The sequence below is a fragment of the Stomoxys calcitrans genome, chromosome 3, assembly GCF_963082655.1.
Source record: "Stomoxys calcitrans chromosome 3, idStoCalc2.1, whole genome shotgun sequence".
Classification (NCBI taxonomy): domain Eukaryota; kingdom Metazoa; phylum Arthropoda; class Insecta; order Diptera; family Muscidae; genus Stomoxys; species Stomoxys calcitrans.
The window spans coordinates 192,910,040-192,935,151 of NC_081554.1; the positions used below are offsets into that span (position 1 = coordinate 192,910,040).

Sequence of the window (25,112 nt, forward strand, 5' to 3'; positions counted from 1 at the left end):
ATCAACTATATCTTTGATGCTGGGGCATTATTGGCCTGACGCAGTGCGGTATTTTTGTTTAACGTTCCGTGTCTTTCTTGGAAAATTCTGCCTGATGAAGTCCAAGTAAGAGCCGTTTTAATAAAACTACATACGTTCCATGTGATTACTCTTTCAAGACTTGCATTAGAATGTCCTTTGCTTTGCTCTTGCTTGCCTTACATACATCTCTTGTAGGCATCTAATATTTTTGCTAGGGGATTATTGCTGAGGCCACACAAAAAAGTTGTCCTGCTGTGTGAAATGTGTCGCCTAGCTTTGATGAGAAATAATGAAAGCTAAATCCTAATATAAACTAAAACAACATCAACCACAAATGAATGCGTGAGAGAAATGTTCAAATAGCCAGCATGGTAAACAATGCTATGCGAGTACATTTCATAGCACATAGGAATAGCAATTTTATTTAATCAAAATTTAGGAAGTATTTAAGGAACATAAGCTAAGGATTGAATTTAAAAAAAAAAAACCTTTAAAAGGTGCTATTTAACATTTACCAATAAATAAGGAGTTAAGAAGCTGTAGGGACATCGAGGAAGAAGAGACTATAGAACACCTTCAGTGTGTGTGTACCGCACTAGCAGTTAGAAGCCGTTCCACTTTAGGTTCTCATTTTTTTTGAGAATCTTTTTGATTTAGCGGATATGAACATTCGCAAGTTACTGGGCTTTTTCAACGGTAGGAACTAGAAGGCATCTTCCTTCTTCTGTTCCTGTGGTATCATAATGAACGAAAACGTCTAAGTGAGTCTTTCTAGGTTCTAAGACCAATATTGCAAGATGTTACAAACCGAACTCAGTCTGAGTTGAACAATGATAGAGCAACCAAACTAAGAAGACATAAAGCAGCAGGAACCGATGGGTTTCCAGCTTAGCTCTGTAGAATCATCGATATTCTAGCAATTGGAAAAAAAGGCACATAGCCAAGCATTATCTATGTTATTTTTAGCTACATCGACAAGATAGCAGGCCATCCAGTACTCTATAATGTAAGAGAGACTTCTGGAAACTATTTTACCCAGTTTTATTGTTGTTGTGCGCTCTTACTACAAAATAAAGAGTAACCTCGAAAAAGAAAATCTAAGTTAGGAACTCCGTGCTACTTACAAAATCCTTAATTGTTTTCCATGCCACTTGTAACGACAGGTTTCCCCTCGTATGCTAGGCTATAACTCGCGGGGGAAGGGTCCGTCACAGAAATTTATATTTACCGAGCCTAGAGTAGAGAACACGAAGTTTGTTTAGGTTTTTACAATCTTGTTAATTTGAGTGTAGGCATGAAGATGATTAGTGACTACAAGCCAATACTTAACGCCGTGGCCTGGGGCGGCTATCGGAAATACGGGCCAAATCAGGCAGTGGCTGGTTGATGTAGGTGGAGACCTGGAACGGTACTTCGATTGCACAACAGCTGTGCCGTGTGGCTGAAGACCTGGGACGGTACTTCTCGATCAAAAACGTTCCGTTCACGGGTGGATCTTGGCACGGCGGGAATTCTCTACGACTGGTCAAACGGTAGAGGCCGGGCACGGCACTCTCAGGGCTGTAGCTAGGGTCAGAATAAATCAATGGCCCAGCTGACGATGTTGAATACCTGGTACGGTACTTCCAACTTCATACACGGGTGCTAGAGTTAAGACTAGGCTGGGCTTAACAGGAAGTTAAGGCCTGGAGCAGCACTTCCAAGCGAGGCGGTGGCGTTGCGGGGAATGTCGGGGTTATTCGGCGAGGCAGTCGAGGTGAGGATACGTCGGATGTCTATGCCTCGTGTTGTTACGGTGCAGTGACCACGGAAGTACACTGTTTGGGGAAGGGTAAAATAGACGGTGATACAGCGCGAGGATGATGTAAGTATCCCGAGCTGGGGTTCACTCGGCGTGGGTTTTACGACAATGACCTCGATAGTACAATTTTGACTGTATACAAACGATGCGGGTTTACTAAGCTTCGACGGTGCAGTGACCACGAAAGTACACTGTTTAGCGGATGTACAACGGCGAAGAGATGATGCAGTGACCTCGAAAGTACACTGTTGGCGGGATACAGACTATGCGTATTTACTAAGCTTTGAAGATGCATTGACCACGAAAGTACACTGTTTAGTAAAGATACAGCGGCGAAACCATGATGCAGTGCCCTCGGAAGTACACTGTTGATGGGACACAAACGATGCGGGCTTACGGAGCTTCTACAGTGCAGTGACCACAAATGTACACTTTTTAGCGTAGGCACAGCAACGGAACTATGGCGCAGTGACCTCGAAAGTACTCTGTTAACCGGCGATCGCGTTACAGAACTTGTCTGGATCTTCATGATGCAGTAACAACAAAAGTACACTGATAACCGGCCGAAAATCGAAGGTTGCACGGAGTTTTAGTGGCCACAACGATACAATGGCGTTCGAATACCCTGGCGCACACTGTCACATTTGTCTTCGCACTCTTTCTATGACACTGTTTCACCCTACTCACCGATATTTTTCCTGCTTCCCGATGTCTGCCTGTACTCCGACGATAGACTTCTGATCCCCTTTGCCTGTCCTTGCCATCCGTTTAAATGTTCATACTCATCGCAACATACTTCCAATTCACCACGGCAGCGCTAGTCCAAAATAAAATATTCTCTCCTGCAGCAGCTTGCATAAGTGCGTATGTTCGCTGCTGCGGCTGGCTGATCAGCCAGTGTGGAGTCGTTGAGTCTGGCTGTTGTGTATATCATTGCCATTGGCTGTGATATTTGTTTGTGGCCATACGGTAACTTGTTTTGATCACCTTCAAATACAAGTTGTTAACAAGTATTAGGGCCACTCTCTAGTTCGGGAAACCACTGCCTGCTTGGATAAAAGTACATCTAAGGTATATGTGCAACATTTTATATAAATATACGTTTAAGGATCGACCGGGACCCACACTTGTTGTGGTTGAAATGACAAAGTACACTGTGAAAAATAATTAATGTTGAAGTTAAAAACATACACCGTGAAAAATAATTTCTCTTTGAAATAATAACCTACACTGCGAAAATTAATTGACCATTGACATTAAATAAGTGCACTGAGCGAAATGATTTGTGATTGTAATTCAATAATTAATAAAATTTTTAATTAAATTAAAACTAAACTAAAACTAAAACAATTCAAATTATTAAATTCAAAAATTCATTAACACTTCAACACTACACTAGTTTAACAAAAAGGGGACATCATACACACTGTCTGGTATAGTGTCTGCACCTAAATGCCGGTATCTGTTAGAGGGGAAAGCCGGGCAATGACATAGGAAACGCTCCAATAACCATCATCTTCCCCCCACGTCCTACACATGCTATCACTTGCCGCACCGATTTTACATAAGTGAGCTCGTAGTCCAATGTGTCCCATAATGATACAAATAGCTCTACTGACCCCCTTCTTAATTCCTTACAGTAATAGCCTCGTCTTCTCACGATCTGGATTCTCCCATAGGTTTTTCGCCGTTCTACCGACCGTTTCGCTGTTTCACATGCATGCGCATTCGTCCCCTTTTGGGCCTTCTGCATAGCTGGTTCGGATCCTTACCCCAGACGGGCTCAAATCCCTCCTCAGTTAGAAACCGTTATAAGTCATTTATGCAGGTCACCCATAGAAGTGGCGATAAAATGCTCTCCGTTGGAGTGCCTTGTGCCACTTTCTTTCTAATATTTCTGTCATGGGACCCATAATTTATCCACCTCTTCCTTAGTTTATGGTTTATGCAGTCTCTAAGGAGCGGGTCTACTGGTCTAAGGATTGGATCAATGTGTCGGTCCCCACATTGTTAAAAGCCCCCTCAATGTCAATACATACCTCCAGTGTTTACGTTTAGGCATCGAAGGATTCTTCTAATTTATGCATAAACTCGAGCAGGGCAGTCTCCATCGAACCTCTGTAGCGTACTCATGCATTCATGCCAACCAACCAACCACCTACAAACAAAAAGAGCCTCAAATTACAGCCAACATGAGCAAATGCTCAATCGATATATAAGCATAAGCAGTAATCTGAAAATTCACAACCATGGCATGGGCCTGCGAACTCTTTTCATTGTCACGGTCGCTAAACACTCTCGCTGACATAACTACAATTCTTATACACTTTTCGGGAGAATGCAAACGCATTGACCTTATAAAGTAATGGACTTCATAAATGTATTAGATGCATATTTTGTACAGAGAACTTAGATGTAAGAAATATTTTTATGAATTAATAATAAGTGTATTGAAAATATTGAATTTGGGGAACCATCGAATGACGCCGGCAGAGCGGATATTTTAGTATAAATTCGATGGCATTTCCCCAAAAAGACACATTCAATTAAGTTATGTCATCAGGCATATACCTTGACATAGACTTGCTATTTGTATTTGAGAAGTTCGCTGGATGTCCTACTCTTTACTATGGTATCCACAATGCGTTCCATGGTTTTGAGTAGAAAGGAAGTAAGGCTTATTGGTCTGTAGGCCTTTAGTGTAGCAACACTTGCCTTGCCCGGCTTGGTATAAGTACCTCTCTTGCCTCCTACCAGCCTTTAGTAGTATATGCAAGTTCCATGCAGGTGGGGCGCCAGTTAGTCTGCCTCTTTCTATAGTAACGCCGAAAATATCAGCTCCGGCTGACTTAAATGTTTTGAAGCTCCTCAAAAAGCTTTACCATAAATTCCGTTATGATAAGCCTTCGATCAACATCATTATTCCAAGATTCCGGTGTCTCCGTAAGTCTCGTCGTATCCTGTGGAAAATGGGTTTAGATCAAAAGCCTCAACATGTCCTCTGTTGTCTATGCTCTCACTCTCATTTCGTTTACTAAAGTTTCAGTTTGGACATGGGTTTTTGAGAGAAACTTTTGTATCTTGGCGGTGGGATTAACGCTATGGACCTGGTCGCAGAATAACATCCAGGAGGCACGTTTTGCCGCTTTGGTTATTTTATTGTATTCCTTGAGCCATGTGTTGTGAGTTACACATGGCTATAAACTTCCGCTTTTTTACGATGTGCTCTGTTTAAAAGCCTGCGTACCTCTTCCCCAATCGTCTTTACCATCAGTAACAATTCCCACAAATCTCTTGATTTTCTTATAATTATTTTTATAATTTTTGCCAAAGCAACTGTCGTAGTTTTTCACATTTCCTAATGATAAAATAAATAGTTGTTCAAATTTAATACACTTTTCTTGCTATTTCATTGACTGGTCATTACAGAGTAGTTTCAGTGAAACTTTGCTTTTATTTTTTGTTTGGCATATTTCTTGTCATTGATTATTAACTTTCGCAGTCAGAAAATAAAGTTTTTCCGTATATTTCATGTTCTGTGTTCATTTCCCAGACTTTCGCTTGCTACTTCTAAAGAATTTTGGGAGTGCACACAAAAATATGAAAGTCAACTTTCATAGACTTAAGTAGACTTTAAAAGTGGCAAATCACAGTTTTATGGAGGAGAGAAGAGAAGGAAAAAGTGAGAGAATTTGACAAGCAAAAAAGAACTTGGGTAGTAAATCAGAAAACCCCAGCATGCAACATCTATTCCCTTTAAAACTGAGCCAGCTACAAAATATCTAGAGTTAGTTAAAGAATTTTCAAATATTCTATGTCTTAAAACGGAAACGGAACTTCATTTTCGTTTTGTTTTTCATTTTTCCATCTTTGTCTGAAATACAAGGCTTCTTAAAATTTCTTAAGCAAATTTTCCAAGGCATTATCACCATCATAATGACCCTTGTCTGCATATGATTTTATATTCTAAAGATATCGGATACAAACGGTGAGGAAGAGGGTAAGCAGAAAGAGATATGCATACAAAACGTGCCGAGAATGCAACAAATGTCCCATGAAGCATATATGAGAGGTTGCCATTGAAGATACACAAAAAAAAAAAAAAGAAACGCATTGCCGGCACTCCTGAAGGATTCATCTGCTTTGAAGTTAGATAAGCGATGCGGAGAGCAACAATCCACCAACCGAGTGACTTCCTCAACGATAAAACTAAGACATTGAAATGTGTAACCAACGAACCATAAGTAGCTGAGAATGTGTAAATAAGCTGCAATCAGGCAAGCATGCATGCATACCTAGACAGGGTAATAGGGTGTAAGGAAAAACTTTCTACAAATTGAAAAATTTATTCAGTTATGGCTTTTTGAAATGGTTGACTGTAATTTGAGCTCCGATTTGAATCAGACAGGATTTTGGAAAAGCAGCTTGTAGAGAAAGGAAGAGGGAAGGAGATACAAATACCAGAAGAAGGTCGGAATACGAAATGGTGGTCGGAAAGCGGAAAGATAGCCAGAAGGCTTGAAGAAGGTCAAACAAAAAAAAGGAAAACCGAAGCTCGAAGATGGACGGATAAACAGAATATAGGCAGAAGAACATAGCCAGAAGATTGGAATGGGAGAAGACCGGAAGGAGGTCGAGAGACCGGAAGGAGGTCGAGAGACCGGAAGGAGGTCGAGAGACCGGAAGGAGGTCGAGAGACCGGAAGGAGGTCGAGAGACCGGAAGGAGGTCGAGAGACCGGAAGGAGGTCGAGAGACCGGAAGGAGGTCGAGAGACCGGAAGGAGGTCGAGAGACCGGAAGGAGGTCGAGAGACCGGAAGGAGGTCGAGAGACCGGAAGGAGGTCGAGAGACCGGAAGGAGGTCGAGAGACCGGAAGGAGGTCGAGAGACCGGAAGGAGGTCGAGAGACCGGAAGGAGGTCGAGAGACCGGAAGGAGGTCGAGAGACCGGAAGGAGGTCGAGAGACCGGAAGGAGGTCGAGAGACCGGAAGGAGGTCGAGAGACCGGAAGGAGGTCGAGAGACCGGAAGGAGGTCGAGAGACCGGAAGGAGGTCGAGAGACCGGAAGGAGGTCGAGAGACCGGAAGGAGGTCGAGAGACCGGAAGGAGGTCGAGAGACCGGAAGGAGGTCGAGAGACCGGAAGGAGGTCGAGAGACCGGAAGGAGGTCGAGAGACCGGAAGGAGGTCGAGAGACCGGAAGGAGGTCGAGAGACCGGAAGGAGGTCGAGAGACCGGAAGGAGGTCGAGATACCAGAAGGAGGTCGACAGACCGGAAGGAGGTCGACAGACCGGAAGGAGGTCGACAGACCGGAAGGAGGTCGACAGACCGGAAGGAGGTCAGAAGGCTGAAAGGAGGTCGGAAGACTGAAATGAGTTGGGAAAACCGAAAGGAGTACGGAAAATCTAAAGGAGTTCGGAAAACCATTAGAAGGTCGGAATTCCGAAGGAAGGTCAGGAGACCGAAGGATGGTGGAAAAAACATCAGAAGCTAGTGACATCGAAAAAATATCGAAATAAGATAAGAGGTTGCAGGATCGAAAAGAGGTCGATAGAACGAAAGGAGAACGGAAAACCCAAGGAAGACCGGAAGACAAAAGATAGGGTAGTGACCAAAAGAAAGTTGTGAGACTGAAAGAAGGTCGGGAGGCTGAGAGATATGCGGAAGATTGAAATGAGGTCGAAAGGCAGAAAGGAGGTCGGAAGACTGAAAGGAGTTGGGAAGACCAGAAGGAGTACTGAAAATCTAAAGGAGGTCAGAATTCCAAAGGAAGGTCTGGAGACCGGAGGATGGTCGGAAGAACATCAGATTACGGAGAGAAGCTCGTGACACCGAAGAGAAAATGGAATGTAGGTCAGTAGACCGATAAGAGGTCGCAGGATCGAAAGGAGGTCGATAGACTGAAAGAATAACGGAAAACCGAAGGAAGACAACTTCATTTTGGAAACCACAGGAAAGTTAGAAGACCGAGTGGAGGTCGGAGTTCCGAAGGATGGTCGGAGTTCCGAAGGAATGTCAGGAGACCGAAGGATGGTGGAAAAAACATCAGATTACTGAGAGAAGCTCGTGACACGGAAAAAAGATCGAAAAAGGAATGTAGGTCAGTAGACCGATAAGAGGTTGCAGGATCGAAAGGAGGTCGATAGACCAAAAGGAGAACGGAAAACCCAAGGAAGACCGGAAGACAAAAGATAGGGTAGTGACCAAAAAAAAGTTGTGAGACTGAAAGAAGGTCGGAAGACTGAGAGATATGCGGAAGATTGAAATGAGGTCGAAAGGCAGAAAGGAGGTCGGAAGACTGAAACGAGTTGGGAAGACCGGAAGGAGTACTGAAAATCTAAAGGAGGTCAGAATACCGAAGGAAGGTTTGGAGACCGGAGGATGGTCGGAAGAACATCAGATTACTGAGAGAAGCTCGTGACACCGAAGAAAAAATGGAATGTAGGTCAGTAGACCGATAAGAGGTCGCAGAATCGAAAGGAGGTCAATAGACCGAAAGCATAACGGAAAACCGAAGGAAGACAACTTCATTTTGGCAATCCACAGGAAAGTCAGAAGACCAAAGGAAGGATGAAAGTTAGAATTGAGGTCAGAAGACTGAAGGAATTTCGGTAAACCGAAAGAGGGTCCGAAGACTAAAAAGAGGTCGAAAAACCAATAGGAAGTCGAAAGACCAGAAGGAGGTCGCAAGACCAAAAAGAAATCGAAAGACCAAAAGGAGATCGAAAGACCACAAGAAGGTCGCAAGACCAAAGGAAGGCCAGAAGACCTAAGGAAGGTCGGAAGACTGAAAGTCTTTCGACTATGTTTTGGTCTTCCCCCTTAAAGACTCGCAAGCGACAGAAAGGGGAAATCGATGGAAAGACGGAAGACCGAATGATGCTCCCAAAACTGAAAGAAGGCCGAAATACAAAGTAGATCTGAAGACCTAAGAAAGGTCAAAAGGCCTCAAGAAGCTCTAAAGATCAAACTAAGCTCAGAAGAATGGAAGAAGGTCGTAATACCGAATAAAAGTCGTAAGACCGAAAGATGGTCGTGAGACAGAAACAATATCGCTAGGTCACAAGTAGGTCGTAAGACGAAAAGCGGGTTCTTAATACCGAAAGGAGTCTAATGTCTCAGACAAAGTCGAAAACCAAAAGAACGTCAAAACGTTGTGAGACTGAAAGAAGGCCATTGTAGTGCAGGGGTTAACATGTCCGCCTACGTCGCTGAAACCCTGGATTTAAAGCCTGGCAAGAACATCATAAAAAAAATTTCCAGAGGTGTTTATCCCCTCCTAATGTTGGCGACATTCGTGAGGTACTTTGCCATGTAAAAACTTTTCCCCAAAGATGTGTCGCACTGCAGCACGCCTTTTGAACTCGACTATACAATGGAGGCTACTTATTATTGAGCTTGGGAAAGGAGCAGGGGGGCTCCTTAATGGGAAAATTTGCATTGGGTCAAAAGAGTGAAAGAATGTTCGTAGATCGATAGAAAGTTGGAATCCAAAAAAATGGTGAAAGACCGAAAATAATGATCAACCGATAAAATTATCCATAAAATTAGAACGAAAGGAGATCGGAAGACCTAATGAAAGTCGAAAATTAGAATGAAGTTTAAAAGGTGGGAGGACCAAATGAAGTTCGTGAGACCGAATGGTCTAAAGACAGAAAGAACGTCTAGGACTGAAACTTGGTTCATGGGGCCTTAGACTGACAGCAGGTCTCTTAACCGAAGGTCGTAACAGGGGTCAACAGACAAAGAAGGTCAGATTACCAAAATACTGGGGTCAGAAAAATGTCGATACAGTCGAGTATGAAGAAGAGACCTAAAGACTGGCCAGAGACTAAAAGGGAGAAAGAGAGTAGGGGAGAATACCGCTAGAAATTCGAAGGACCAAAAGCAGCTCAAAAGGAATAAAAAGGTTTAGCAGACTAATAGAAGGCCAAGAGACTGCAAAAGGGGCGAAATGCCTAAAGTTTTGACAAAATGATCATCGAGAGACAGACAAACGGCGGCAAAGGTCATAAATATCACCCAAGCCCGAAAAGGCAAGTAATACGGCACAAAAGCCTATATACCTATGAGCCTTACGTTCTTTTGACTAAAAGCCATGGGTATGCTACCCAACGATTTACTCGGATACAGGCAGCACGCCAATGTAGTAAATCGCTGGAGACCATCCTGTACGACATTGTACTTGGAATGGAAGAATCTTCTTTGACATCGATAGGGATTTTAATAATATGAGTCCCGATACTCTGATGTAATTCTAAGGTCAGTTCAAGAGAACCGGGTCCTATGGCACTGGAAAAGCCATATGCTAAGGAAAAGGAAGATAAACTCCAGGTCCTATTTAATCGCCACTCCGAACGACATATCGAGCCATATGGTAAGGAAGAGGAAGATAAATTCTATGTCCCATTTAATCGCCACTCTTAGATTCAAACCCGCTTGCTATCCAGACGATGTTATAATACTTTTAAGTGGTAGGAGTCCGAATAAGATTCTTGACACTGTCGAATTTTTCACTCTCTTACTTGTAAATTATCCCACAGACTCTAATGTTGGTATGACTCTTCATATGGCTAAGAAGGTTTACTTTTGCTTTGGCACTTTGTTAAGAAGTTTCCTCTTTTTTTCACACATCTTCAAGTAACCGTAATGAAAACAAACTGGAGAAAATTTCTTTAGATGGAAAGCATTCCAGTTGATAGCCTAAAACTTATGGAGACTCATGCTTAAGAAGCTGTATATTCTTCCCTGCATAATACAGCACATGGTTATTGAATAGAAAAATGGTGAGTGCGGGGTAACTTTTCCCATTTCGATGGGTGCTGTCCGATTTTAGTCTCATATAGAGGTTTTGTTGAAATTAAAATATTTTTCTGTAGAACCTCCCATATTTATTTCTCAATTCATTGGCCTTTGGCTGTATGCATCACCAGACATTGCTGTATATTTTTACACATGTCTCTCTGCTTTTAGTCGTCTGACGAAGAGGGATTTAGTTATAAGTTTGTTACATTGAATGTTAACACTTTTTAACCAAGGCTACCTTAACTAGAACTTGTTTCTTCCGTACCCATAAGGGTAACTGTATGTGTCTTATTACATGCACTTCAATTTAATGTTTAATGCATTCAAATGCAAGAGTGTGATTATCAGAGTGAGAGGATAAGAGTAATAAGAAAATCATTGCATGAAAAAATCTTATTTTTAAACACAAGGGGCAAGGAAGCGAATAACGTCAAGAATATTCAGAGTTTGACTTAAGAGTTTGGAAATTTGCTTTAAATTAGTTCAAAATAATTTCAATTTAAATTTTGCAATTTTTATACCCACCAATTTTTATACCCACCCATGAACATTCCATTAAGGAACAGGGGCAAACTTCTGACATTTCATTGACTATGGATCAGATCGGACCATATTTGGATATAGCTGTCATATAGACCGATCTGCGGATGCAGGGATTGAAACGCACAAAATCCCCATTTTTAACTCGATTGCTCTGAAATTTGGAACAGTGAGTTAGATTGAATTGCCCAATTTCCAAACTAAGTACGGTTCACATAGGACCACATTTCGATATAGTTGCCATATAGACCAATCTGCCGATTTATAGTATTAAGCGTTAAGGCGCATTTATAACCCGATTTAAATGAAATTCGGAACAGTAAGTAAGCAGTAGGGCATCCGATATCCGAACGGAATATGGTTCATATCGAGTCATATAAACCGATCTAGCGGATTCAGAGTCTTAAGCCCATGAAAGCCGAATATTTAGAAGGAGTCTGCATCAAATCGGACCATATTTGAATTTACCTGCCCTATAGACCAATCTGAGTATTCGGGGATTTAACCCTATTAAAACTCCACGAAGTGTTCTGTTACGATTTTCAATAACTGTGCGAAATACGACCCGAATCGGTCTATGGCCTGATGTAGCTCTCATATAAACCAATCTCCCTACTTGACCTCTAGAGGGCGCAATTCTTATCCGATAGGAATGAAATTTTGCACTACGTGTTTTGTTTTGATATCCAACAACTGTGCTAAGTATGGTTCAAATCGGTCCATAACCTGATATAATTGTCATATAAACCGATCTGGGGTGTTGACTTCTTGGGCCTCTAGAGGGCGCAATTCTTATCCGAGTTGAATGAAATTTTGCAAGAAGTATTTTGTTATGATACCTGTCAATTTAGCCTAGTATGGTCCGAATCGGTCCGTAACCTGATATAATTGTGATATAAACCGATGTGGGGACTTGACTTCTTGAGCTTCTAGAGGGAGCAATTCCTATCCGATTTGGCTGAAATTTTGCATGACGTATTTTATTATGATTTTCAACAACTGTGCCAAATGAGGTTCAAATCGGTTCATAACCTAATATAGCTGCCATATAAACCGATCTGGGATCTTGACTTCTTGAGCCTCTAGAGGTCGCAATTATTATCCGATTTGCCTGAATTATTGTACGACGGATCCTCTCATGACCATCAACATACGTGTTTATTATGGGCTGAATCGGTCTATAGCCTGATACAGCTCCCATATAAATCGATCTCTCTATTTTAAATTAGGAGGCCACCGTAGCGCAGAGGCGAGACCATCAGAAAAAATTTTCAGCCGTGGTTTTCCCCTTTTGGCGAGACCATCAGAAAAAATTGTCAGCCGTGGTTTTCCCCTCCTTTGCTGGCAACATTTGCGAGGTACTATGCCATGTAAAACTTCTCTCTCAACTTGAAACACCCATACAGTCGACTGATGTTTTACTTTCGGGCTCATACGCGCAAATCAACGATTCATCACCTATCACGATGTCATAAACGTTTTTCGAAGCACCGCGATCGTATTTTTGGATCTTTTTTTTTTTTTTTTGACCAATCGACACGAGCCTTTTTTTTTGAGCGATTGACAAATTGTGTGGAATCCAACGCAAGCCAATTTTTTTGACGGTCAAATGGCCATACACTCGGTCTTGCAATACCAGTTGGCGAACACCATCAATGGTTTTTGGAACAACAACTGATTTTGGATGACCTTCAGGAAATTCGCCTTGAAGTGAAGCCAGAGCACGTTTCAGCATTGAGCAACATAAGAAACTTTAAAGCAATTAACAATCTCCAAATATCTGTTTTTTTTTCAAACAAAATCTTAATCTGCCCATAAAAAAAAAAAAAAACTTTAACAATGGCCCCCTTTTTTTTGCTAACATATTAAAAGATAACAATTAAAAAAGGGGTCAATGCATTTTTTTTTCCTTTCATATCTGTCTCATAGTTATTTCTTAAATCAATACAACGTAATTATAAAAGTTTCGAAAGCCCTCAATTCCCTTTCAATTGCGAAACGTAAAGTGTGCAATATTGAAAAGTATGACCACTGCCACTTCCAATCCCTTATCTCTTCTTATGCAACTCGACACATCTCAACACACTCAAGAGATAATTTCAGAAATTTTACAAAGTTGTCAATGGCTATGATGGTGATAACAACAACGAGTATGACGTTAATGAGTAGTGATGAACTCTTGAAAATGTTTAAACAGTTGTCCAAATGTTCAACATTAACACAGTCAAGAAAATTCAATTAAAATGTATTAATGGGCGGCAAAAATGTGTGCTTGAGTATGACAATCCGTTGGATGGCAACATATAGGGGTCAAGCCGTGGCAAATTATGGAAAACACTTGGCAAACATAGTCCACATTAAGAATATTTATGACTTGGTCTGCTCTAACCTAAGGCATTTTTTTGTTTGATAATCATATAAATTCCAAAAAAACAAAAGGTTAAACTCTTTTGTTTTTGGAATGTCCCATAAGTGGCCTTTTTGTTGAATTCCTACCTTCCTTTAACCAACCTTCCCTCTCTTAATATCCCCCCACTCATATGGCCTAACATTAATATTTACACAATGTAATTGCCTGTTCTCAGAAAGGCAACAAAAAAAATGGAGGAAACCCCTCTGTGTAGAGCCAAAGGACAAAACCTGATGACCATGTAAACATAACCTCATTTTTAAGTACTTTGTTGGGCATCACCATCATCATCATCATCATCGCCACCATTATCGTCATCATTCTCATCAACACCTTTTACCATAACCAGACATATCGTTGAAAACACATACATATGTCTACCGCACATATCTCTCTCTGTACACCCCCATAATACACAGATTATCACCTTGTGCATGTGTTGGTTAACTCAATGAACACCGTTGTTACGCCTACAGAGTAATTCATTTGTTTTTGTTGTTTGTGTTTTTCTTCCATTTCATGTTGCCGTGTCGTGCCATCATCATGTGCTTCACACCAGGTGGCCTGGATGCACTTTGAACAATCGGCCATACTGACGGTCCACAATCATGTGATAACGCGCAATCCACGCATCAGCGTGACGCACGACAAACATGATCGCCATCGCAGTTGGTATCTACACATCAACAATGTCCAGGAGGAGGATAAAGGACGTTATATGTGCCAGATCAACACCGTCACCGCCAAAACGCAATTTGGCTATCTCAATGTTGTTGGTAAGTCTTCAGCCGTGTGAGTGTGTGTGTGTTTGTTAGAGACACTGAAAATGGCAGTGAAAAGCAAAGAAAAGAAAACAAAAGAGGCGTTTAATTATGTGGTCGCTAAAAACCCAAATCCCTAAGCTTAGTCATAAAAAATGACGTTCGAAACAAAAAGCCATAAATAAATTAAAAATAAATTTATAAAGTCAAGTGATGAAGGGAAAAATCTGTTACGCTTTTTGTCACCCTCCCTCCCCTTCTTGGGGTTTTTGGTAAGCCAAATCAAATATATTTTAGCAAAGTGAGGAGGGTTGGGAAGGAGGTGCCAAAGCCATCATATTTTGGTAGTGCAAGAAGCAAAAATGTATGCTCCAATGACTTCATATCCTGTTAGGAGTTTTCGGCTTCACCACCACAGTGGATCAAGGTACTTTTCTAAATATCATATATGGAATATGCGTGGGGAGCAAAATTTAATTTTCCGCAAGGCTAATATGCATGAATGTCTAAAAAAAGTCACCAACATAATTATGAATATATAAAGGTTGGTTAAATTTAAATGGCTGATGTCGAATGTGAAGCACACCCTAACGCCAGGTTTTTTTTCTGCATTCCATTTGACATATCACAATTTCAGACTAAGTCAACGCCTTGAAGTTATTCATAATCAACATCGGTTCTTAAAATTTTCACTATTTTAAAGTAGCTGAACGGATTCCCTTGAAACTTTACCAAATTTTATAGGTTGGTCTGAAAAAAAAAAAACATAGGCTATATAATTTGTTGATATCGGGAGAGGGGCTATATGATACTTATACATTACATTATGACTATATCATACTTGGCTGAACCGATTTTTTTTTTAATTTTCATAGATTGTGTACGTATGTCTGGAGGGAAACATAGGGTATATAATTTTTAGATATCGGGTGGAGGCGGACCCTCCCCCTTACCCCAAAAATGCCACCCATATCCGAAAATGGTCCGATGGGCACAATAAGAGCATCCAATGAAAGGTATTGGAGGCCAGAAAGCGAATATGGTATTAAAAATTGGATCGAAGAAATCAGCGGGCCCCAACCCCAAAACTCCGCTAAACAGATATATTCGAAATTCTTATCAATATGGGACTCAAATGGAAAGTATTAGGCAGTAGATTACAAATATGGCATAAAATATTAGGTCCAAGTAATGGGAGGTCGCCCACCTCAAAATATCCCCCAATGGGCATATTAGCCGACCATGGCTATATGGGACTCAAATGAAAGGTATTTGAGAGTAGAAAACGAATTTGATATCCAATTTTGAAGCCAAGTGTTTTGGGGTACGCCCTAAAGCTCCCCCTAAACTGAACTTATTTTCCGTTGGGAATAAAGAACGAATTTGATATATATTTTCAGTGCAACGTGCCGGTGGCCGCCCCAGCCCCAAAACACCCTCCAAACGGTTCATATTTACCGGCCATGACAATATGGGGCTCAAATTAAAAGGATTTGGAAGTGCAGCACGAATTTGATATCCATATTTGAGTTGAAATGTTTGAGGTGCCATCCCTCCCCTAATGAGAACATTACCACCAGAAACCGAGAAGGGGCAAATTCTCACACATCACTGAGTGCTTTCCGATTCAAGTTTAAACTCAATGATAAGGTACCTTTCTTTGGGGAAATTTTTTTAAATGACCATGCATGGCATTATACCTCGCAAATGACGCCAACATTGCAAATGAAAATTTTGACCATGAACATTCCACTAAGGAACAGGGACAAACTTCTCACTCATCAATGAGTACAGTCCGATTCAAGTTTAAGCTCAATGATAAGGGGCCTCCTTTTTATAGCCGAGTCCGAACGGCGTGCCGCAGGGCGACACCTTTTTGGAGAGAAATTTTACATGGCATAGTACCTCACAAATGTTGCCGGCATTAGGAGGGGAAAACCACCGCTGAAAAAAATTTTTGTTCTGATGGTCGGACATGCTAACCTCTGCGCTACGGTGGCCGCCAACTATGGTGGACGCCAACATTAAGAGAAGATAAACACCGCTTTGTCTGATGTTCTCGCCAGGATTCAAAGGCGTTCAGCGTCATAGGCTACAATGGCACGAATTCGATACCCATATTCAGGGCGAAGTGTCCCCACCCTAAAAAGATATTGGAGAGTTAAAGAAGGCGCAGCGGAGCGGGCCCGGTTCGGCCGATGGCCGATACTTACTTACGCCTCAATAGTTTGATGGACTGCTATGGAGAACAAGTGCATCGTTAGGACCATACAACACGTTCAGAGAACATGTTGTCTTGGCATAGGCGGAGCGAGGTTGACCACGCCCACTAGGGCACGGGAGACTATTCTAGATATCCGACCCATTGACATACAGATTAAGAGTGAGGCAGCCAATGCGGCAATGAGACTAAAGGCGATGGGAGAATGGATTGAGGATGGAGCAGCTCATACCATCGCGGTATAATCGAGGCGACGATAGCAAATGTGGAAGGAAGGGAGGACGTTTCCGATCGAATACCTGAGAAGACACTTGCGGTCGAGTGCAAGGCTCCGCTGCCAGCCGCACAGACTTGGACTGACGGAACCCTAGTATTTCTATCTGGAAGATCATGTTATATGAATGGATCAAAGCTAGAGGACAGAGTGAGCCTGGGAATCTACATTGAGAACCCAGGGACTGAGATCTGTTTAAGACTGTCTAACCATAATACGGTCCTGCAAGCAGAGATCCGGGCGTTCACGGAATGCTTGAGGTGGACGTGGAGTGTGAACATCTTTACGGAGAGTAAATTTGCCATAAGGGCAATTAAAACCAGGACGGTAAGGTTGCGAACAGTCTTGGAGTATAGGAAGAATATTAATGCCTGAGGATGGCACAATCCGCATCATTGCCGGGCCAAAAACCATAAACTTTGTTAACCCGAAGCCCTTCGGGCCGACGCTGTCCGATTTAAGGGCGTGGGTGACAAACGCTGTAGAACAGCGAAACAGTGGGTAGAACGTCGAAAATCCTATGGGATGATCCGGATCGTGAGAGGACGAGGCTATAACTGAAAGGAAGTAAGAAGGAGGTTTGTACAGCTTTTGGTGTCATAATAGCACAGCTTTTGGTGCCATCAACATACGTGTCCAATATCGTTTGAACCTATCATTAGCCTGATACTGCTCCTATTTAACCGATCTCCCGATTCTGCTTCTAGAGCACCTACAAGGCGCAATTCTTATCGAAATGGACTGAAATATTGCACAATGACTATTACTATGGTCTTCAACATTCAATTGCCTTATGGTCCGAATCGGACCACAACTTGATATAGCTCTGAGAGCATAACAACTCATATCCATTATTCTTTGTTTGCCTAAAAAGAGAAACCGCTCAAAGAACTCGACAAATGCGGTCCATGGTGAAGGGTATATAAAATTCGTCCCGTCCGAACTTAGCACGCCCTTACTTGTTTTTATATCAATCAGTCCTTTTGTTTGATATAGCTCCCATATAAACCGATCTACCGATTTTATTTCTTGAGCCTCTAGAGGGCCGAATTTTTATCCGATTTGGTTGCAATTTTGAGAGTGGTGTTTTGTTTTGACTTCCAATAACCATGCCAAATATAGCTAAAATTGTTGAATATGTCCTACCTTAATATATCCCTTGGTTTGCTTTAAGAACCTCTATAGGACACCCAAATCCAATTTGTCTGAAATTTTAATCATGTTGTATTTACGGCTTCTAACTACCATGACATGTATGGTGAATACAGGCTGATTTCTTGATATAACTCCTACATATTTGAAAAAGTTATTCAAAGAATATGCGAAAGGGCATATTCGATTTAGCCCCACCTATCACAATGCGCTTTTACTTGTTTTCTCTCTATAAAGAGAACACACGCAAAAAACTTCACAAAAGCCATCCCTAGTGGAGGGCTTATAATATTAGGCCCAGCCCAACTCATCACATATTTACTTGTTTTGACCAATGTGCCTGCTTGTCGTCATCAGCAACAAAATATGACTTTCCAAAGACCCTGGGCAAAGCAAATATTTCCAAAGGAGCAAAAAAAACCAAAATCAGCCATCTATGCTTAATATTGCACATGGCATTCCTTGAATGCCAAAGGAATGCGCTCAAAAATATTTTAGAAAGCAGCAAGAAAATACCCACAAAAAAATAAAAGGATAAGAACTTGTTTTGGCTTCATCATAATTTTTTTCATCGCTAAAAAAACCTGAGGGGACCGACTTGCAGCCACCATAAGTGGGGAAGGTGGGATAAGTATTCACTATGCCAAGATGTTCGCATTGGTCTCTCTCCCGCTGCCTCCCAATATCCCACTTGCCAGATTTGTGCATAAATAAATCTCCTTGGAAGTTGTTTTCATGTTGTCGATTTTTATTTTTATTTTTTTTTCTCGGTGATTCTCAGTTCTATTTGTTGTCCCTGATTTGTATGGGGAATTAATTTTTGATTTTTTTGTGAGTTTGGTTGTTTTTTTGTTTTTTTTTTCGTATTGTTTGTGTTCATGAGGAAAAACTCATTATAATTGAAACCATTTGGGAACAACGACGATATTTATGCAATGCCATGGAAATGAGCCTCTGGCACATAAATAACAGCCTAAAGAGTGGTAGAGAGTGAGGGAGTGAGGGAGAGAGAGATAAAAGCACAACAATGGCTTATCCGTTTCCGCCGAACGAATAATCATTACCGCCTATAACATAATGAGCATTTACATGAATCACATCACAAGCGAATGATTTGAGCCATGAAATTGACAAAAAAAAAACATCTTTTAAGATAATAATAGAAAGCAAATGAGAAGAAAATTGATATTCATACCAAAATGTTTGAAATCTATTTTAAATGATGGGAAGTTAAGAATTTTGCTTCATTGTTATACAAATGAAGCAAAATTCTTAACCTCCACCATAAGATGGGGATATACTAATTTCGTCATTTCGTTTATAACACCTTGAAATATTCGTCTGAGACATCATTAAGTAAAGGGTGATTTTTTTGAGGTTAGGATTTTCATGCATTAGTATTTGACAGATCACGTGGGATTTCAGATATGGTGTCAAACAGAAAGATGCTCAGTATGCTTTGACATTTCATCATGAATAGACTTATTAACGAGCAACGCTTGCAAATCATTGAATTTTATTACCAAAATCAGTGTTCGGTTCGAAATGTGTTCATTCACCGTAACGTTGCGTCCAACAGCATCTTTGAAAAAATATGGTCCAATGATTCCACCAGCGTACAAACCACACCAAACAGTGCATTTTTCGGGATGCATGGGCAGTTCTTGAACGGCTTCTGGTTGCTCTTCACTCCAAATGCGGCAATTTTGCTTATTTACGTAGCCATTCAACCAGAAATGAGCCTCATCGCTGAACAAAATTTGTCAAAATTTGAACACATTTCGAACCGAACACTGATTTTGGTAATAAAATTCAATGATTTGCAAGCGTTGCTCGTTAGTAAGTCTATTCATGATGAAATGTCAAAGCATACTGAGCATCTTTCTCTTTGACACCATGTCTGAAATCCCACGTGATCTGTCAAATACTAATGCAGGAAAATCCTAACCTCAAAAAAATCACCCTTTATAAACATTCTTGATTGTCAAGACATGCTAAGTCGATTGTCAAGACATGCTATGCCTCAGTAGTTTGGTGGACTGGTATGGAGAAAAAGTTCAGCATAAGGCCCATACACTAGGTTCAGTGAACATGTTGCCTTAGCAAAGGCGGAGCAATTAGGACCACACACACACACAAGTTTTGCCCATGAACATTCCACTAACATTCACATATCAACAAGTGCACAATCCCATGGCAGCTGGTTGTACGCACCGGATTGACCCGATGGAACATTGAGATTCTGGATTTCATGAGTCGGAATGATATATTGGTCGCAGCGATCCAGGAGGCAAAGCTGACCAATACCTGCAGCCTGTACAGTTGTCACGGATACAATGTCCTATTACGTCACTCAAGGAATGGAGGTGAGGGATACACCATTCCGTGCAATACCCATCTCGCCTGCGCCTGGCGCTTGTGACCCCTACATACAGTCAGGAATAGCAAAGACGCTTGAGGCATTACTCCTCCCGAGCCTCGCAGGAGAATTTCCATTCGCCGAGCATCAATAGGGATTTCAAAGACTGCATAGCACAACAACAGCTTTGCATGCCATCACCTCACACATTTGCCGTGGCTTCAATCAAGGAATGGAGGTGGGAGAAACACTATTCCGTGCAATATAGACCCATCTCGCCTGCGCCTGGCGCTAGTGACCCCTACATGGAATGCATGGGGATAACTATCAGGAGTAGCAAAGACGCTTGAGGCATTACTCCTCCCCAACCTCGTAGGAGAATTTCCATTCGCCGAGCATCAATAGGGATTTCGAAGACTGCATAGCACAATAACAGCTTTGCATGCCATCACCGCACGCATTTGCCGTGGCTTCAATCAGCCCAGGCCATGTGATAGGACAGTCCTCGTGGCACTGAACCTATCGAAGGCATTCGACACGGTCAGCCATGCCAAACTTCGCCAACACGTCCCTCCAGCCCAGGCCTGAAATGCTGGGTTGCGAATTATCTGAGTGGTGTCGAGTCATTTGTGGAATATTGGGATAAGAAGTCGAAGCATCGTAGAGTGAAACAGGGAGTTCCCCAAGGTGGGGTGATATCTCCGGCACTGTTTAAGCTCTACCTATCCTCCATTCCACCCCCTCTAGACGACATAGAGATCGTATCATATGCGGACGATGGTACGATCATGGTATCAGGCCCCCACCCATTGTTGACATCTGCTATAGGTTGAACGTCTACCTCAAGGAACTTGCCTCATATTTCGCTGCCAGAAATCTGAAGATATCTGCCACCAAATCTTCAAACACATTGTTCACTACAAATACGTGTGAGGTGAATACTGAGTTGACTGTGATGGTCGATGGAGAAATCATTCCGACCATCAAATGTCCCAAAATACTTGGCATCACATTTGACAGTTCTTACACATTCCCATTGCAAATTGACCTCCCCCGGAAAACCAGAGTAGTTCTGACTCAATTACGTTTCGGCAGATGCAGCCGCCTCAACAACTACAGAGCAAGGATTGATGCCGATGGGCAAGATTTATGTCCCGATTGTAACCAAGGACCGCACGATACAGGTCACCTGTTTAACTGCCCAGCCAATCCCACTCGACTCAGACCCAGATCTCTTTGAATGCATACTATCTTAGTCGCAGAGTTCCTGCGTCTTGACACTTAACAGAATCAAGCAGACGAAAGATAGAACACAAAAAACTGCTACAATAACAGCATCAACGAGTGCAGACCGATTCAAGTTAAAACTGAATGATAAGATACCTCCTTTTTATAGCTGGGTCCGTACGGTGTGCCGCAGTGAGACACCTCTTTGAAGAAAAGTTTTTTCATGGCATAGTACCACACAAATGCTGCCAACATTGAGGTTATGAGACTTAAGGCGATGGGAGAATGGCTAGAGTATAGGAGCAGGTCATATCATCGTGGTATAATAGAGACAACGATAGGAAATTCGGAAGGATTAGAAGAGGTTTCCAATCGGATACTGTGATAACACTTGGGGTCGAGTGCGTGACACTGCTGCCTAGACTTGGAATAACGGAACTCTGGTATTGTCTTCTGGGAGATCATGTTATAAAGATGGATCAACTCTAGAGGACAGAGTGGGCCTGAGAGTCTACATTGAGAACCCAATGACTGAAATCTGTTTTAGACTGCCTGACTATAATACTATCCTGCAGGCAGAGATTCGGGCGATCACGGAATGTGTGGGGTGATGTGGTATTCAAGCGAGGACGTCGAATGCAAAAATCTTTACGGACAGTAAACAGGCCATGAGGGTAATAACAACCAGGACGGTAAGGTCACGAACAAGCTTGGAGTGTAGGTTAGGTTGAAAAGAGGGTGCAGATATTAATCTGCCCCATGCCACTATGAACATACACCTAAGCCAGTAATCGTCTTGTTTTGCGCTCTAAAAACTATAAATTAACCTCAAAAAAGAAAATTTTAGGTTAGGAGTTCCGTGCTATTTACAAAATCCTTAATTGTTTTCAATACCACTCCCCGAAGTTGGTTCATGTATGGTATTGTGTCTCCACCTAAGCGCCGGTATCTGTTTGACGCGAAAGCCGGGCAATGACAAAGCAACTGCTCCAACGTCTCATCATCTACCCCGCATGCTTGGAGTGTAAGAAGGAGATTAACGACTTTTCTGAGAATGACACAATCCGCATCGTTTTGGCGCCGGGTCACAGCGGGATTGAAAGAGCAGGCGATTTGGCAGTGGCGGCCAGAGGACTGCCATCAATAAACTTGGTTAACCCGGGTCAACGCCGTCCGAGTTAAGGGCGTAGGTCGCCTACGCGCATATAACACTGTGGAACAGCGAAACTGTCGGTAGGACGACAAAAACCCTAGGGGGTGCTCTGGATCGTGAGAAGACGAGGCTATTACTGAAAGAAAATAAGAAGGAGGTCGGTATAGCTTTTGTTATCATAACGGGACACATAGGACTACGAGCTAACTTATGCAAATTGGGTTCGGCAAGTGATAGTGGACAGGGCATGCGGGGAAGATGTTGAGACGTTGGAGCCTTTGCTATTTCATTGCCCGGCTTTCGCGGCTAAAAAACACCGGTACTTAAGTGGGTACACAACAGCAGACATGAACCAACTTCCTAACATAAATAATTCCTAACTCAAAATTTTCTTATTCGTGGTTACTTTTTAGTTTTTAAAGCGCACAACAAGCCGAACAGTAACATGGGGCAGGTTAACATCCGCTCCCTCTTTTCAACCTATCCTAAATTAAGCTAATTTGAAATTTTATCTTTAAAAAATATTATTAAAATTTTGTCTTTAGAAACAATTTTATTGAAATTTCGTCTTTGTTATACCCTACACCATAGGATGGGGGTATACTAATTTCGTCATTCTGTTTGTAATACCTCGAAATATGCGTCTGAGACCCCATAAATTATATATAATCTTGATCGTCATGTCATTTTAAGTCGATCTAGTCATGTCCGTCCGTCTTTCTGTCAAAATCACGCTAACTTTCGAATAAGTAAAGCTAGAAGCTTGAAATTTTGCGCAAATACTTTATAATTTGAAATTTTATCTTTAAAAAATATTATTAAAATTTTGTCTTTAGAAACAATTTTATTGAAATTTCGTCTTTGTTATACCCTACACCATAGGATGGGGGTATACTAATTTCGTCATTCTGTTTGTAATACCTCGAAATATGCGTCTGAGACCCCATAAATTATATATAATCTTGATCGTCATGTCATTTTAAGTCGATCTAGTCATGTCCGTCCGTCTTTCTGTCAAAATCACGCTAACTTTCGAATAAGTAAAGCTAGAAGCTTGAAATTTTGCGCAAATACTTTATATTAATGTAGGTCGGTTGGGATTGTAAATGGGCCCAATCGGTCCATGTTTTGACATAGCAGCCATATAAACCGATCTTGGGTCTTGACTTCTTGAGTCTCTAGAGGGCGCAATTTTCATTCGATTTGACTAAAATCTTGCACGTAGTGTTTTGGTATCACTTCCAACAACTGTGTTAAGTATAATTTAAATCGGTTCATAATCTGGCATAGTTGTCATATAAACCGATATTAGGTCTTGACTTCTTGAGGCACTACAGAGCGCAATTCAAATCCGATTTGGCTGAAACTTTGAATGAGGTGTTTCGTTATGACATCCAATAACTGTGCTAATTATGGCGCAAATCGGTACGTAACCTGATATAGCTGCCATATAAACCGATCTGGGATCTTCACTTCTTGAGCCTCTAGAGGGCGCAATTGTCACCCGGTTTGGTAGAAATTTTGTACAACGGCTTCTCTCATGACTTTCTACATACGTGTCTAATATAGTCTGAATCGATCAATAGCTTGATACAGCTCCCATATAAACCTATCTTCCGATTTTGCTTCTTGAGCCCCTACAAGGCGCAATTCTTATCCGAATTAACTGAAATATTACACAATGACAAGACAAAGTTTCAGCGAAATCGGCCAACTAATCCACTTTTTATGGAAATAAAACCCTATATTGGAACATCGGTCTATATGGCAGTTATTTCTAAATAAAGTCTGATCTGGACCTGGAAGGCTTAAAATTGGGTTGCCCAAGAAGTAATTGCGGATTTTTTAAAAGAAAATAAATGCATTTTTAATAAAACTTAGAATGAACTTTAATCCAATATACTTTTTTACACTTTTTTTTCTGAAGCAAGCTAAAAGTAACAGCTGATAACTGACAGAAGAAAGAATGCAATTACAGAGTCACAAGCTGTGAAAAAATTTGTCAACGCCGACTATATGAAAAATCCGCAATTACTTTTTGGGCAACCCAATACAAGTCACTGTGTAAAATTCCAGCAAAATCGAGTAATAATTGCAGCTTGTATGGCCTTAAGACCCTAAATCGACAAATCGGTCTATATGTCAGCTATATCTGAATATAAACCGATCTAAACCATATTTGAGTCGCATATTGGAAGGCTTTGATCAACACACTTTTTCAAATTTTAGCGAAATTACGTAAAAATTGCTGTTTTTATGGGCTTTAGACCCTTAATAGGCAGATTGGTCTATGTGGCAACTGTATCTAAATATAGTCCGAACAGAAACATATTTGGGTCGGATATCAGGAGGCTTAAAATAACGCACTGTAATAAATTTCAGCGAAATCGG

At 41.5% G+C, this 25,112-nt stretch overlaps 1 protein-coding gene across 1 annotated transcript in view; it reads left to right on the plus strand.

The window, feature by feature from the left end:
• Nucleotides 1-25,112, plus strand: part of LOC106081113 (uncharacterized) — a 285,863-nt gene that overhangs the window by 156,319 nt on the left and 104,432 nt on the right. Inside the window, exon 8 of the mRNA XM_059365759.1 lies at nt 14,134-14,350. Within this exon, the coding sequence (XP_059221742.1) occupies nt 14,134-14,350 (217 nt within the window). The remainder of the gene's footprint in view (nt 1-14,133; nt 14,351-25,112) is intronic.